This window comes from Ornithorhynchus anatinus, chromosome 18, assembly GCF_004115215.2.
Source record: "Ornithorhynchus anatinus isolate Pmale09 chromosome 18, mOrnAna1.pri.v4, whole genome shotgun sequence".
NCBI lineage: Eukaryota > Metazoa > Chordata > Mammalia > Monotremata > Ornithorhynchidae > Ornithorhynchus > Ornithorhynchus anatinus.
The window spans coordinates 12,843,522-12,859,324 of NC_041745.1; the positions used below are offsets into that span (position 1 = coordinate 12,843,522).

General features: G+C 52.6%; 1 protein-coding gene across 4 annotated transcripts in view; it reads right to left on the reverse strand.

The window, feature by feature from the left end:
* Positions 1-459: 459 nt before the first annotated feature.
* ATP10A (ATPase phospholipid transporting 10A (putative)) overlaps positions 460-15,803 on the reverse strand; it is an 88,864-nt gene continuing 73,520 nt past the window's right edge. Inside the window, exons 15-21 of one of the 4 annotated variants that reach the window (XM_029046665.1) lie at positions 15,208-15,284; positions 13,403-13,528; positions 10,031-10,117; positions 6,112-6,192; positions 5,925-6,029; positions 2,837-3,024; positions 460-701 (exon numbers count right to left, since the gene is read on the reverse strand). In XM_029046665.1, the coding sequence (XP_028902498.1) occupies positions 536-701; positions 2,837-3,024; positions 5,925-6,029; positions 6,112-6,192; positions 10,031-10,117; positions 13,403-13,528; positions 15,208-15,284 (830 nt within the window). In that variant the 3' untranslated portion in view covers positions 460-535. Of the gene's footprint in view, positions 702-2,836; positions 3,025-5,924; positions 6,030-6,111; positions 6,193-10,030; positions 10,232-13,402; positions 13,529-15,207; positions 15,285-15,803 lie in introns of all 4 variants that reach the window. The other 3 variants (XM_029046663.1, XM_029046667.1, XM_029046668.2) reach the window with 3 other exon arrangements.

A 15,803-nucleotide genomic window follows, 5' to 3' on the forward strand; every position in this document is an offset into this window, starting at 1 on the left:
CTTCCGCACGTGTAGAATACAGAAATATCAACAGCCAAGGCATCAAACATCCATTTCAAGATCGCCTCAGCCTGCCCTTAAAGTTAAGCCGGAATAGTTCGGAGGACTGGAAGGCCAGATGGAGCTGAAAGTAGTTGGACCACATTTCTTAGCAGGTCAGAAAGGAAGCTGTTCCGGGGCTGACCCAGTCGAACGGTCGATGGTATTGACTGAACGCTTAATACGTGCAGAGCGCTGTACTAAGCGCCGGGGAGGGTACGACACCGTGACAGACACGTTCCCCGCCCACGGCTAGTTTACAGTCGAAGGGTGGCCCGCGCCGCTCAGATGACCCCGGGGCCTGGTTGCTTCTCTTTCACCGATCTGCTCCCAGGCATCTTATGTCATTTGCCGAAGCCCCGCCCGGGAGCAATTGAGCCTTGGCGTCCCCAAAGGGTCCGTCTCCCCCCCCCCCCGAAATCTTGCAGCTCCGGGTGACTCCCCCCCGCCGGAGTCCAGGCGGATCCCCCCGCCCGGAGGAAGCCCGGAAACCCATCTAGGAAGGGTCACCGTCCCCGGGGGCCGAAGGTCCTCGTCCTGCTCGGCGACGAGCCCCGCCGCGTGGTCCCGCCCCAGTTCCGGGCGGCATCGGGCGGTCGCGGAGGCGTCCCGACTGACGAGGGTCCGGGGAGAGGGTCCCCCGGATGGCCCGGCACAAAAACCTGGGGGAGAAAGGTCACGTGAGAAAGCCCCAGAAGACCCAAATCCCGCTGGACGGATCCGAAAGACCGTAACAGGAAAAGGAGTTGGGGTAATAGTGATGATAATAATGACGATGGCATTTGTTAGGCGCTCACTGTGTGCCAAGCACTGTTCTAAGGGCTGGGGTAGTACAAGGTAATCGGCGGTCGGGGGGGGGGGGCTTCATCCCCATTCTACGGATGAGGGAACCGAGGCCTAGGGGAGGTCACGCAGCCGACAAGCGGTAGAACCGGGATTAGAACCCACGTCCTCTGACTCCCAAGCGGCACCAGTGGGAATGAAAGCGGCAGCGGTAAGAGTCGTGGCAGTGCAGTAGTCGTTAAGGTCGTAGGAGGAGTGAACCTGGGCAAGTCACTTCCCTTCCCTGTGCCTCGGTTCCCCCATTTGCCAAATGGAGATTCAGGCCTTGTTCTCTCCCCTCCTTCTCCTCCCATGTGGGACCTGATTAGTACAGTGCTTGGCGCCCAGTAGCCTCTTTGCAGAAGCCACAATTATGAACTATTATTATTAGTAGTAACAGCAACAGAATTGGAGAAGCAGTGTGGCTTAGTGGAAAGGGCACGGGGTTGGGAGTCAGAGGATGTGTGTTCTAATCTTGGTTCTGCTACTCGTCTGTTGTGTGACCTTGGGCAAGCCGCTTAATTTCTCTGCGTCTCAGTTACCTAATCTGGAAAATGAGGATTAAGACTGTGAGCCCCACGAGGGACAACCCGGGGATTAAATACCTCTCCCCGCCACTTTAGACTGTGAACTCTATGTGGGACAGGAACTGTGTCCCATTTCATTCATTCATCCACTCACTCAATCGTAATTATTGAGTGCTTACTGTGTGCAAAGCACTGAGCTAAGTGCTTGGAAAGTGCAATTCAGCCATTTGATGATGATAGTAACAAATGTGGTATTTAAGTGCTTACGATGAGTCAAACACTGTATTCTAAATAGGAGGGAGAACAGATATTGAATTCCCATTTTCAGATGAGGGAACTGAGGCACAGAGAAGCTAAGTTCATTCATTCATTCATTCAATAGTCTTTACTGAGCGCTTACTATGTGCGGAACATTGTATTAAGCGCTTGGAATGGACAATTCGGTAACAGACAGAGACAATCCCCGCCCAATGCCGGGCTCACATCTAACCCGGGGAGACAGACAGCAGAGCAAATCAGAACGAAACAAAAACAAGACATCATCAAGATAAATAGAATCAAGGGGATGTACACCTCATTAACGAAATAAATAGGGTAATAAATAATATATACAATTGAGCACAGTGCTGAGGGGAGGGGAAGGGGGAGGATCAGAGGGCGGGGGAAAAGGAGGGGGACTTGCCCAAAATCACACAGCAGATCCGGGGCAGAGTTGGGATTAGAACCCAGGTCCTCAGACTCCCAGGCCTGTGCTCTTTCCACTCGGCCATGCTTCTTCTCTGCATTCTTGGAGCACTGAATGTACTCTAAATTACTTGTTTTCCGCCGTCCCCTCGATGGGTGCCCATATATCTTTCCCCAAGAATGATTATTGCGTCCCTTTTCGCCAGGCTTCTTAAGTCAGACTCACGTCAGAAAATGTTAGATAAATGTCGACCTCCGGGGTCAATCTCTCAAAGAAATTTACACGTCTACATAATATCTCTGTTTTCCTTCTGCTGTCTCTTAAAGGATGCCTACCTTACTTCAGGAAGTAATCTGAGGCGCCGGAAGAAGGGAATTCAATAAGAATCACCAAAGCAACATCATTTTAGTGATGGGAAGCAGCCTGGCCTTGTGGGAAGAGCCCAGGCCTGGGCGTCAGAGGACTTGGGTTCTAACCCTGGCTCCGCCACTCTTCTGCTGTGCGACCTCGGGCAAATCACTTTACTTCTCTGAGCCTCGGTTTCCTCAACTGTGAAACGGAGCCCCGTGCGGGATGGGACTACGTCCAGCCTAACTTGTGTCTACCCCAGTGCTTAGAGCAATGCTCGACCCACAGACAGCGCTCAACACCTGCCTCGAAACAATTAAAGCAAAATAACACTTGCGAAGCTACCAGGGCTCGGCCCACAGTAAGCGCTTAACACATACCGATATTACAAGACGACAAGCTCCGAGATACGTACCGGGGAAGCAGAGCTACCACGGGCGCCAGGACACACGTCAAATAAAAGACAGGGTCACCCAGGAGGTTCTGTAGGGTCCAGTATGGGTTGGATGGAGGGAAACAGGTTGAACAGAAAGCGTTGTACACCAAAGCCACCAGGAAAAACAAAAGGATGCTGCAGCCACAAGACACCACATGGAGCCACGTCTGGGAGGGACGAGGATAACAACAATTGTGATATCTGTCAAGCACTTCCTCTGAATCGGACACTTTACTGAGCGCTGGGGCGGGTACAAGAAAATCGCGTTGGATACAGTCCCCGTCCCGCATGAGGCTCACCGTCTCAAACTCGAAATACAGAAGGGGTAACTGAGCGCAGAGAAGCAAAGTGACTTGCCCAAGGTCACACTGAGCAGACAGGTGGTGGAGTCAGGAATAGAACCCAGTACCTTCTGACTTCCGGGCCGGTACTCTATCCGCTATGCCATCCTGCTTCTCAAAGGAAGGGTCTCTTCAGTTTCGTTTGCTCGTTGGGTTGAACGCTGATGGGCTCGGCCTTCGGGGCGCTTAGCGGAGCCACGACAGAACTCAACCCCGAACCCACTCTCAAGGTGAACTGCCTCCAGAGCGACTGAGCGTCACATCCCTCCTCGACTACCGCATCAGCCTCCTCGCTGACCTCCCTGCCTCCCGCCTCTCCCCTCTCCAGTCCATATTTCACTCCGCTGCCTGGATGGTTTCTCTGCACAGAGTTTCGCGCACATATCCCCACTCCTCAAAAACCTCCACCGGTTGCCCATCCACCTCTACAACAGACAGACACTCCATTAGCTCTCCCCGTCCTACCCAACTTCACCCCACTGCCCCTACGACCCAGCCCACGCACTTCATTCCTTCAACACCAACCTTCTTAGTTGCACTCCATCCGTCTGTCTCTTTTTTGGCCCCTCGCTTACATCCTCCCTCGAGCGTGGAACTCTCCTCCCCATCATATCTGTCAAACCACCACTCTCCCATCTTCTGAGCCCTACTGTAAGTCAGTCGATCGTATTTATTGAGCACTTAGGGTGTAAAGAGCACCGTACTAAACGTTGGGGAGAGTACAGTACAACGATAAGAAGACACATTCCCTGACCACAATGAGCTCACAGTCTTATCTTATGCTGTCAAGCTGTCTCCGACCCATAGCGACGCCACGGACACGTCTCTCCCACAACTCCCCACCTCCAGCTGCGATCGATCTGGCAGTGGATCCAGATACTTTTCTTGGTGAAAATCCAGAAACGGTTTACCATCGTCGCCTTCCGTGCAGTAAACCCGAGTCTCCACCCTCGACTCTCTCCCGTGCCGCTGCTGCCCGGCACGGGTGAGGTTTGACTCGTAGCGGATTGCCTTCCGCTCTCTAACCGCTGCTCAAGCTAGGAATGGAATGGATATGCCTCTGCTTGACTCTCCCTCCCGTAGTCGAGACTGGTAGAGGACTGGAAACTCTCCAGGTGCCACCCTTAGAGGACAGCTTACAGTCTAGAGGCGGGGAAGGACGTTACCATGAATAAATTTCAGATTTATACGTTAAGTGCTCTGGGGCTGGGAGGGAGAATGAAGGAAGGAAGGAACTCAGGGAGATGCAGAAGGGAGTGGGAGAAGAGGGAAGGAGGGCTTAGGCAGGGAAGGCCTCCTGGAGGAGATGGGCCTTCAGTAAGGCTTCGAAGGAGGGAAGGGTAACTGTAGGATTTGAGGAGGGAAGACTCAAGAATAACGCCAAAGTTATGGCCTTCTGAGACAGGAAGGATGGTGGGGGCATCTACAGTGATGGGAAAGTGACGGGGAGGACAGGGTTTGGGTGGGAAGATCTGTTTTAGACATATTAAGTTTGAGGTGATGGGCGGACATCCAAGTAGAGATGTCTTGAAGGCAAGAGGAAATGGGAGACTGCAGAGAGGGAGAGAGATCAGGGCTGGAGATGTAGATTTGGGAATCATCTGCATAGAGGTGGTAACTGCAGCCATGGAAGTGAATGAGTTCTCCAAGGGAGCGGGTGTAGGTGGAAACTAGAAGGGTGAACCTTGAAGGACCCCCACAGTTGGCGGGGCCTGGGGTGGGGGGAGGCAGAGGAGGAGCCCACAGAGATCGAGAATGAGCTACAAGACAGATAGGGGGAGGAGCAGGAGAGCGTCAGTAAAGCTGAGGTTGGATATTGTTTCCAGCTGATGGGGGTGGTTCACAGCATTGAGAACACCTGAAGCAGAGGAGGATTAGGATGGAGATGAGGCTGTTGTATTGGCAAGGAGGAGATCACTGGTGACCTTTGAGAGGGCAGTTTCTGTGGAGTTAAGGGGATGGAAGCCAGGTAGGAAGGGGTCAAGGAGAGAATTGCAGGAGAGGAACTTGAGACAGCAGGTGTAGACAACTTGCTCAAGGAGTTTGGAGAGGAATGGTAGAAGGGAGATGGGGCGATAACTGGAGGGAGATGTGGGCTCAAGGGAGGGTTTTTTTTTTAGGATAGGGGAGACATGGACATGACAGCAGTGGGGAAGAAGCTATCGGAGAGCCAACACTTGAAGATGGCAGTTAGGTAGGGAAGAAGGGAGGGGACGAGTATTTTGATAAGGTGCGAAGGAATAGGGTCGGACGCTCAGGTGGAGGGGGTGGATTTTGTGAGACGGCAGGAGATCTCCTCTAGGAGAAAGGAGATCTTTCTCTACTGGGAAAGATGGGAGAGTTGAAGAAGGGGCAGAAGGGGGGGAGAATGAAATCATATTTCCTCCAAGAAGCCTTTTCTCCCTCCTTTCTGTCTCCTGTGAACTCAGGTTCATACCCCTTTGCAGTTGCTACTCTCCCCATTTCCTCCCCCAGCCCCACCGCACTTTATGTACATAGCCTTCACTCTCCCGATTCCCCTATTTGTTTTAATGTCTCGTCTCCCTCACCAGCTCCTAAGTTCCTGGAGGGCGGGGATCCTATGGACCAACTCTACTGTACTCTCCCAAGCATTTAGTTCAGTGCTCTGCACACTGTGAACACTCAGTAAATGCCATCGAGGAATCGACGGATGGTTAAAGAGGACGGATGCGGCTCCGGGCGCTGGATCACCGGGGGCAGCTTACCCACGTCTTGGTTTCGATGCCCAGGTGTGATATGACGGTGAAGAGGGCGATGGTGGTGACGGGGGTCCCCCAGGAGAACACGTCCACGGTGGAGTCGGCGTAGGCCTGCAACGAAGGGGCGGCTCTCAGGGTGGGTCGCCCGGCCACCCGCACCCCCCGAAACCGGGGACGGGACGTGCCGACTTACGAAGTAGGGGATGAAAAAGCAAACGAGGCTTTGGTAGAAGGCGTCCACCATGGTGATCCAGAACATCTGAGGCTGGAATTCCTGAGAGACAAAAGTGAGCTGTGAGGTAGCGGGAAAGAGCTGGTCTCTTCCGAAACCTGTGGCCGTGAAATACGGAGCCTGAGTTTCCTGGCATCCCAGGATGGAGCCCGGTGGAGGGATCTATTTCCGGACGGGCAGGGACTATGGTATTTGTTAAGCGCTCACGTTGGGCCGAGCACTATTCTAAGCGCTGGGGTAGATACAAGGTAATCAGGTTGGACGCGGCCCCTGACCCAGATGGGGCTCGCGGTCTTCATCCCCATTTTACAGGTGAGGGAACCGAGGCCCAGCGAAGTGAAGTGACTTGACCAAGGACACACTGCAGGCAAGTGGTGGAGCTGGAGGTGCGGCAGCCGTGAGTCCGGTTAAAGGCCATCAGGGACCCGGGGATTAGGGTCCTGGTCGCCAGCCAAGGTGGCTATTGGGGGAAGCAGCGTGGCTCAGTGGAAAGAGCCCGGGCTTGGGAGTCAGGGGTCATGCGTTCGACTCCGGCTCTGCCACTTGTCAGCTGTGTGACTGTGGGCAAGTCACTTCGCTTCTCTGTGCCCCATCTGTAAAATGGGGATTACCTGTGAGGCTCACGTGGGACAACCTGATTCCCCTGTATCTACCCCGGCGCTTAAAACGGTGCTCTGCACATAGTAGGCGGTTAACAAATACCAACATTATTATTATTATTATTGGGAAGTTTTTTGTGACCCGGATTGACCTCAGCCGGGAGGACTTCTAGGGTTCAGCTGGACACAGGAGCAAGGAGCGAGAGACTCCTTTCCATCGGTGCGAAAGCACTCCGTCACCTTGCTCCCTCCTCCCCCACTTCCCTGATTTGCAGTTACAATCAGGCCGCCCACTTCGCTCCTCTAACGCCAACCTTCTCGCTGTACCTCCATCTCGTCTTTCTCACCGCTCACCTATAGTCCGCGTTGGGCTGCTGACCCGGAACGCCCTCCCTCTTCGTATCCTGCAGACAACTACCCTCCCGCCTTCGAAGCCTCAATGATGCACACCTCCTCCAAGAGGCCTTCCCTGATTAAACCCTCATCTCCTCTTCTCCCGCTCCCTTCTGCATCGCCCTTGCATCAGGATCTGCTCCCTTTTTTCTCCCCTCCCTTAGTCCCACAGCACCTATGTACACACCTGTAATTTATTCAAGTAATAATAATAATGTTGGTATTTGTTAAGTGCTTACTATGTGCAGAGCACTGTTCTAAGCGCTGGGGCAGACACGATATTACTTTCCATCTCCCCCTCTGGACTGTCAGCTCACTGTGGGCAGGGAACGCGTCCATCAGGTCGGTCGTAACGTTCTCTCCCAAGCGCTTAGTTCAGTGCTCTGCACACGGTGAGTGCTTCATCAATATGATTGATTGATTGATTGGTGCCGTCTGCCAAAGAGGCAGGGAAGCACTTCCCTATCCCATGATCCACCTGGAGCCCAGGGGACTCTCCCCTGCACACCTAGAGCCGGGTTCTTGCCTCTCTCCCCACTGTCCCTTGCCCAAGAGCCCGCTGAGCGAAATAATAATAATAACCGCATTTGTTAAGTGCTTACTACGTGTCAAGCACTGTTCTAAGCGCTGGGGTTGATGCAGGGTAATCAGGTTGGACACAGTCCCTGTCCCACATGGTGCTGACGGTCTTAATCCCCATGTTACAGATGGGGGAACTGAGGCACAGAGAAGTGAAGTGACTTGCCCAAGATCACACAGCAGACGAGTGGCAGAGCAGACGAGATAAAGTGAGAAGGTGGCATGAATCTACTTCTAGGGCTATTATTTCTACTAGTACTACTAGTACTCTCACGTGTCCGCTAAATCGGCTGTATTGGACTCTCACACGCGCTCAGTACATTGCTCGGCATCTAGTAAGCGCTCCATCACGTCCAGTGACTGATTACCATTCAGTCGTCTGGTGAATGCAAAGATGAAAAATTTTTGTTCCTTGATCTCCGGGAGCCGCAGAATTTGCCCATCCACTACGGGGCTCAGAGGGCAGAAGCCTCAGTGGTTATTACGGCTTCTACTGCTCACCCGTCCTTAGGGTCCGGGAATCAGCGGAAGGTAATTTTTCCATCTCCCAGAGGATCTCGACAATTCAACAGATTGGAAAGACCAGTTACTGGTGGCCGGTCTCAAGAGCCAACTGGCAAGTACTGTGAGGCCTTGAGATGAATCGCGGGTTTGAAAGCGAACGGAAGATCTACGGTTAAAGGTCGCCGCTGATAATTGTGGCATTTAAGTGCTTACTATGGACCAGGCACTGTAACCAAGCTCTGGGCTGGATACAAGCCTATTGGGTTGGACACTGACTACCGATCTCTTGCCCACAGCCTCCCTCTGGCCCGGAACTCCTTCCCACTTCATATTTGACAGACCGCCGCTCTCCCCACTTTCAAAGCCTGACGCAAATCTCCTCCAAGAGGTCCTTCCCGACTAAGCCCTCGTTTCCATCCTCCACCCCCCAATTCTGTATTGGATCTGTACCCTTAAGCAACTGGTATTCACCCTACCCTCAGCTCTACCAGCACTTGTGCCCATAACTATAAATTATGTATTGCAAATTACCTATTTCAATTCAGGTCTGTCTTCCCCTCTAGACTGTAAGCTCGTCGTGGGCAGGGAATGCTTCTACCAAGCACACAGTGAGTGATCACTAAAAGACTGGTTTATTGATTGATAGATTAAGCTAAGCATCACGCCAGTCTCTTGATTTACCAAAAGAGTTTTAAAAAGAGATGACGGCAAGCGAAAGATCAAATATAGCATTCCTTTCCAGGGCGGTAGTCGGCCTCCTAAAATAAGCACGCACTTTAAGACAGCCTTGCAGTTATCTGGCAAAAGATTCCATCCGACTGGCAACATTTCTGTTGGCTTTTCACCCGCCTGCTCTCATTCTATCCTGTTCACTTCCAAGCGAATACCATTTCCTTCTCCTGCTCTCCGGATTTCTAGGTTATGGGATCGAAATGATAACTGTGGTATTTGTATAATCCCTTCCCCACATGGGGCTCACGGTGTAAGGTGGGGAGAGGGGGAAGGAGAAGAGGAATGACTCCCCATTTTCCAGAAGAGGAAACGGAGGCACAGAGAAGTTAAACGACTTGCGTAAGGTCACCCAGCGGGTGAGTGTCAGAGCCGGGATGAGAACCCAATCCCGTGCTCTTTCCGTTGGGTTCCGCTGCTTCTCCAGGGCACTGGCCTGATGCCTCTCCGGTCCGCAGCGTCCGCTGAGTTTCCAAACGGTGGCAAGAGGAAGGAGAACCCCGTGAACAGTGGGTTTCCTGGAGGCCCAGTGAGTCTCCATAGCCCTGCCTCAACTGCCAGAAGCCCCAGGGCTAGGGCTAATGCATCGAGAGGAATCACATCCCTCTGCCTGGCGGTTCATTCACTGGTTCAATCATATTTAACGAGCACTTAACGTGGGCAGAGCACTGTATGAAGCGCTTGGGAGAGTACAATATAACAATAAACAGACATGTTCCCTAGCCACAGTGAGCTTACGGTCTAGAAGGGGAGACAGTCATTGATATAAATGAATTACAGATCTGTACATAAGTGCTGTGGGGCCGGGAGGGAGCAAGTCAGGGTGACCCAGAAGGGAGAGAAGAGAAAAGGGGCGCTTAGTCAGGGAAGGCCTCTGGGAGGAGATGGGCCTTCGATAAGGCTTTCAAGGGGGGGAGAGTCTCTGTCTGTCGGATTCGAAGAAGGAGGGCGATCCAGGCCAGAGGGAGGAGGCGGGCGAGGGGTCGGCAGCGAGATAGATCGACCGGATAGATGGTTCACGGAAATATCCCTTCCGGGATGGCGGGCCGGGGTGGGGCTGGGGTACTCCGGTTTACCTCCATCTTCCGGCCCCTTTGGTAGAGCTGCGGGAGGGCCAGCAGGACTTCGGCTGGAAGGTCCCTGTCTAGCATCCCGGTCACCAGCTGGGGGACGGAGGAGAACAGCAGATTGAAGAAGATCAGGTACCACGGGTCGATCATCGAAGACCCGGAGAAGCCACAGTAAAACTGATACCAAAACAGGAGGGACACGAACATCTGCAATGAAAGCAGGTGGTCTTGGGTGAGCCGGGAGGTAGCGAATTTTCGGATGAGTCGATCGTATTTACCCAGTGCTTACCGTGTGCAGAGCGCCGTACTAAGCTCTCGTGAGCCAACAATATAACAACAGACACCGGCCCTGCCCACAACCAACTCACAGTCTAGGGGGCTGTTTCTTAATCATGTTTAGGCACTTACTAAGCTCCCCTCTCAGGATCACCCCTGGAGAGTTTCCAGTCCAGCTCCGGGAGGGAGAGTCGAGCCGAGGCCTGTCCATTCCATTCCTAGCTTGGCCAGTGGCTAGCGAGTGGCAGGCCAACGGCTACAAGTCACAACTCACCTGTGCTGGGCAGCAGCGTCATGGGAGAGAGACAAGGGCGGACACTCAGGTTTACTGTGAGGAAGAAGGTAATGGTAAACCACTTCCCTAATTTTACCAAGAAAACTCTCTGGATCCACTGCCGGAACGAGTGCAAACGGAGGTGGGGCGTTCTGGGAGAGATGTGTCCACGGAGTTGCTGTGGGTTAGAAATGACTCAACAGCCTAAGGCAAGACTTACTAAGTCCTTCTAGACTGGAAGCTCATGGTGGACAGGGAATGGGTCTACTAACTCTGTTGTACTCTCCCAAATGCTTAATTCAGTGTTCTGCACACTGTAAATAATCCATCAATCGTATTTACTGAGCGCTTATTCTGTGCACACAGAAATGCTCTGCACCCAGCTGGGTTTTAATCCTGGCTCCGCCACTTGTCTGCTGTGTTACTGTGGGCAAGTCATTTAGCTTCTCTGTGCCTCAGTCCTTCATTTGTCAATGAGGACCCCTGGCCCGTGTCCCACCTCTGTCCTGGAATGCCCTCCCTCCTCAAATCCACCAAACTAGCACCCTTCCCCACTTCAGAGCCCCACTGAAATCTCACCTCCTCCGGGCGGCCTTCCCTGACTCACCCCCCATTTCCTCTGCTGCCCTTCCCCTCCCCATCAGCCCGACCCGCTCCCTTTCCTCTAACCCCCCTCCCAATCCCACGGCACTTGTGTATATATGTACATATTTATAATTCTATTTTTATTAATGATGTGTATCTACGATTCTATTTATTTCTAACGGTGCTACGGACGCCTGTTTGCTTGTTTTGATGTCTGTCTCCCCCCTTCTAGACTGTGAGCCCGTTTTGGGCAGGAATTGTCTCTATTTGTTGCTGAATTGTACCTCTCAAGCACTTAATACAATGCTCTGCACACAGTAAGTGCTCAGTAAATAAGACTGACTGAATGAATGAAATGGGGATGAAGACTGTGAGCCCCATGTGGGATAGGGACTGTGTCCAATTCTTCTAGACTGTGAACCCGTTGTTGGGTAGGGATTGTATCTATCCGTGGCCTAATTGTACTTTTCAAGAGTTTAGTACAGTGCTCTGCACACAGTAAGAGCTCAATAAATACGACTGAATGATTGAATTTGAATATCTTTTACCTACCCCAGCATTTAGAACACTGCCCGGCACATAGTAAGTGCTTAACAAACACCACTGTTATGATTATTATAATACACTAGAGTTGGAAGACACCTTCCCTACCCACAAAGAGCATTGTTCCCGTCTGTCCGTCTCCCCCGATTAGACCGTAAGCCCGTCAAACGGCAGGGACCGTCTCTATCTGTTACCGATTTGTACATTCCAAGCGCTTAGTACAGTGCTCTGCACATAGTAAGCGCTCAATAAATACTACTGAATGAATGAATTCAGTCCAGTAAGCGCTCCATAAACCCCGTTGCTTGATTGGTTGACTGACACACGTCAAGCACCGTTTTAAGCACTGGGGTAGATACAAGTTAATTCACTTAGACACTGTCCCTGCCGCACACGAGGCTCACAGTCTTAGTAGGAGGGAGACTGAATTGAATCCCCATTTTACAGGTGAGGAAACCGAGGCCCAGAGATGTAAAGTGACTTGCCCAAGGTCACGCAGCAGGCCGGCGACTCCTGGGTCTGTGCTCCTTCCCCCTAGGCCACTGCGCTCCTCCTTCACGCCTGCTGCATCAAGCATGACGGCGGAGAGACGCTCCGACAGTTGTCCCGACCGAGGCATCGGCTGAACAAAGCCCTCGGGGGAAAGGAGGTGCTCAGTTCAACCGCAGATTGGGGAGCGCTCCCGGAGATGGGGAGAAAAGGAGGCTCACGAGTCAGTGTCCAGTACAGACTCGGATGGAAACGGTCTGGCTTGGTTCTTGGGGTAGAGAAGCAGCGTGGTCTAGTGGAAAGAGCGGCCTGGGAGTCAGAGGACTTGGCTTTCGATGTCGACTCTGCCGCTCGCCTGCTCTGTGACCTGGGGAAGTCACTTCACTTCTCTGGGCCATCACCTGCAAAATAATCTGGTATCTTCCCCCGTCCTGGCTGTGTGCCAGTTATCGCTGAGATTATCCGAGGTACTGTCAGTGTCCAGATCAGCGGGGATGGCCTCCAGTACCTGCGGGCGGGTTCATTAAAAATAATAATAATAATTGTGGTATTTGCTAAGTACTTACTATGTGCCAAGCACTGAGGTGGATCAAAGCAAATCGGGTTGGACACAGTCCCGGTCCCAAATGGGGCTCACAGTCTCTGTTAGCCCTTCTGCTAATAATAATAATAATAATAATAATAATAATAATAACTACGGTATTTGTTAAGCCATGTGCCAGGCACTGTACTAAGCACTGGGGTAGAGTACGGTGCAGGGGATAGAACACGGGCCTGGGACTCAGAAGGTCATGGGTTCTAATTCTGGCTCCGCCACGTGTCTGCTGTATGACGTGGGGCAAGTCACTTCATTTCTCCGGTCTCAGTTTCCTCATCTGTAAAATGGGGATTAGAACTGTGAGCCCCACGTGGGACAACCACATTTGCTTGTACCCACCTCAGAGCCTAGTATGGTGCCCGGCATGCTTAACAAATACCACAGCTATTATTATTATTATAATTATTACAAGGTAATTGAGTTGAACACAATCCCTGGCCCACATGGGGCTCACAGTCTTAATCTCCATTTTACAGATGAGGTAACTGACGCATAGAGAAGTTAAGTGACTCGCCCAAGGTCACACACAGCAGGCAAGTGGCGGAGCCGGAATTAGAGCCCAAGTCCTTCTGACTCGGTGGCTCTTTCCCCTGAGCCCCGCTGCTTCACTTACTGCATTCTTGTAGAAGAAATAGAGCACCATGTTAGCCAGGCGGGAGTAACACCAGTGTCCGTGCACGAGCAGGAGCCTTTCCAAATGCCGGAAGCGCGGGACTGCAAAATCACTTGCCATCACCGCCTGGAAGGCCAAAGAGCGAAAGGGCCTATGGGGACCTAGGACTCTAACAGTGGTAGCCAGTCCCGGGAGAACCCAACCACCCGTCCCGGGCCGAGTGGCCGGTTCTCCCCCTGCGGCTCCCGGGAAGCCCCCCCCCCCCCCCGGATGTCCTCGGGCTCCTGGGGCTGGTGGTCTCCCCGGGCCCATAGAAGCTGGGCCGGAGCCCGAGGGCGGCAGAGCCCTGCGCCCGCAAGGAACCAGGAGGTCCCCCCAGAGTCGGGGCCCTGAGGGGGATCGCTCTAGCGTTCTCCGGAGTGGGGGTCCCCTCAGAGACGGCTCCAGTCCCCCCCAGAGCGGGGGCCCCGACAGAGATCGCCTCAACTATCACCAGAGAAGGGGCCCTGACAGAGACTGCTCCGGTGGCCCCCCCGGGGCGGGAGACCCCACAGAGATGTCTCAGCTCCCCCCAGAACAGGGGCCTTGGCAGAGAGTTCATTTTCCAGATGAGGAAACGGACACGGAGAAGTTAGGTGACAAGCCCAAGAACGCACAGCAGGCAAGAAGCAGCAGCAGTGTGGCTTCGCGGAAAGAGCACGGGCTTGGGAGTCAAGGGTCGTGCGTTCTAATCCTACCTCTGCCACTTCTCAGCCGGGTGACTTTGGGCAAGTCATTTAACTTCTCTGTGCCTCAGTTACCTCATCTGGAAAATGGGGATTAAGACTGTGAGCCCCAAGTGGGACAACCTGATTACCTTGTATCTACCCCAGTGCTTAGAACAGTGCCTGGCACCCAGTAAGTGCTCAACAAATTCCATCATCATTATTATTATTATTAAGTGACGGAGCCAGGACAGGAACCCAGGCTGCTTGACTCCGAAGCCCGTGATTTTCCCACTAGGCCTATCGAAGGGCTTGGCTCTCAGAAAATGCCGGGTCTTCACACGGGGGAAAAGAAAGGGTGGTTTGGATCTGACGTAGCTGAGGTCTTGAACTGATCCAGAAGGATCAGACGGGCAGAGTGTGATGCTTACGCAGATTCAACCCAAAGGACCTTCCGTTTTCTAACATTACGATACGTGGGGCCTCATTCCCTCTCAGAGGGAAAATGGACAGACCAGGTTAAAGAGTTTTTTCCTTCTAGAGGAACGGCTTGATAGCCCGGGAGGCGGTATTTCTTAGTTTTAGAAATAACCTATGTAATTAACAAATGACCTCTAGCAATGTTTGAGGGCTTCGTGGCCTAGTGGGTAAAGGAGGTGCCTGGGAATCAGAAGGAGCTGGGTTCTAAACCCGGCTCTGCCACTTGTCTGCTGTGTGACCTTGGGCAGTTCACTTAACTTCTCTATGCCTCAGTTACCTCATCTGTAAAATGGGGATTAAGACTGTGAGCCCCATGAGGGACAGGGGCTGTGTCCAACCCTATCAAATGATATCTACCCCAGCACTCAGTAAAGCGCCTGGAACGTAGTAAGTGCTTAACAAATACCACAATCATTATTCCCGTCCCATAGGATCATAGATCTCCAGGGCTGGTCGGGCACCGAAACCAGAATCTCATCACCCGGCAAGGAGACATTTTCACCGATATCTGAGCACATTTTTCTAGGACTCCCCAAGCTCAAGGTGCACCCAAGACTGAGGAAAGTTTGGCAAGACGGCAGACCCACGGTCCCCCTCGTCTCTGCCCCGGACAGACGTTACCTGCACGCCCTCCTGGCCGGCGATTCCGACGCCCACATCGGCCACTTGAATCATGCTGACATCATTGGCTCCGTCGCCTGGGAATGCAAAGACAGGATTGACCGATTCGGGGAGAGCCGGGGCCGGGACGCAGCTGGAATGGGAAGAGGATCTGAGGCACAATGTCGTCTGAGTCGACGGAATCTCACGTCATCATTTGGTGGAAACGTATTTTTGAATCATCAAGACGATGAGCGAGGCCCATCTATTTTCACCTCAAAAACGTCTAATGACTTGCATAGAAAATGTAAAATGGCAGCGGGGCAGGAGACGGTGGTTGGAAGCAGTCCCCTTGCCTCGGCAGTCCGTATCCCAGTTTGGGCTCACAGAAAATATGGCCCAATTAAAGTTATTTGTTTTCCATCCCTTAGGATTTTTCCTCCCTAGGACTCTTTTGAGTTTCTAACCCTGTGTCCCACATCCTTCTGTGGAAGGCAATCGCTCCCACCCTTCAAACAGAGTCAGTCAATTGTATCTACTGAGCACTTACTGCGGGAACAGCACTGTACTAAACTGTACTATCTATAACAATATAACAGACCCACAGTGAGCCCACA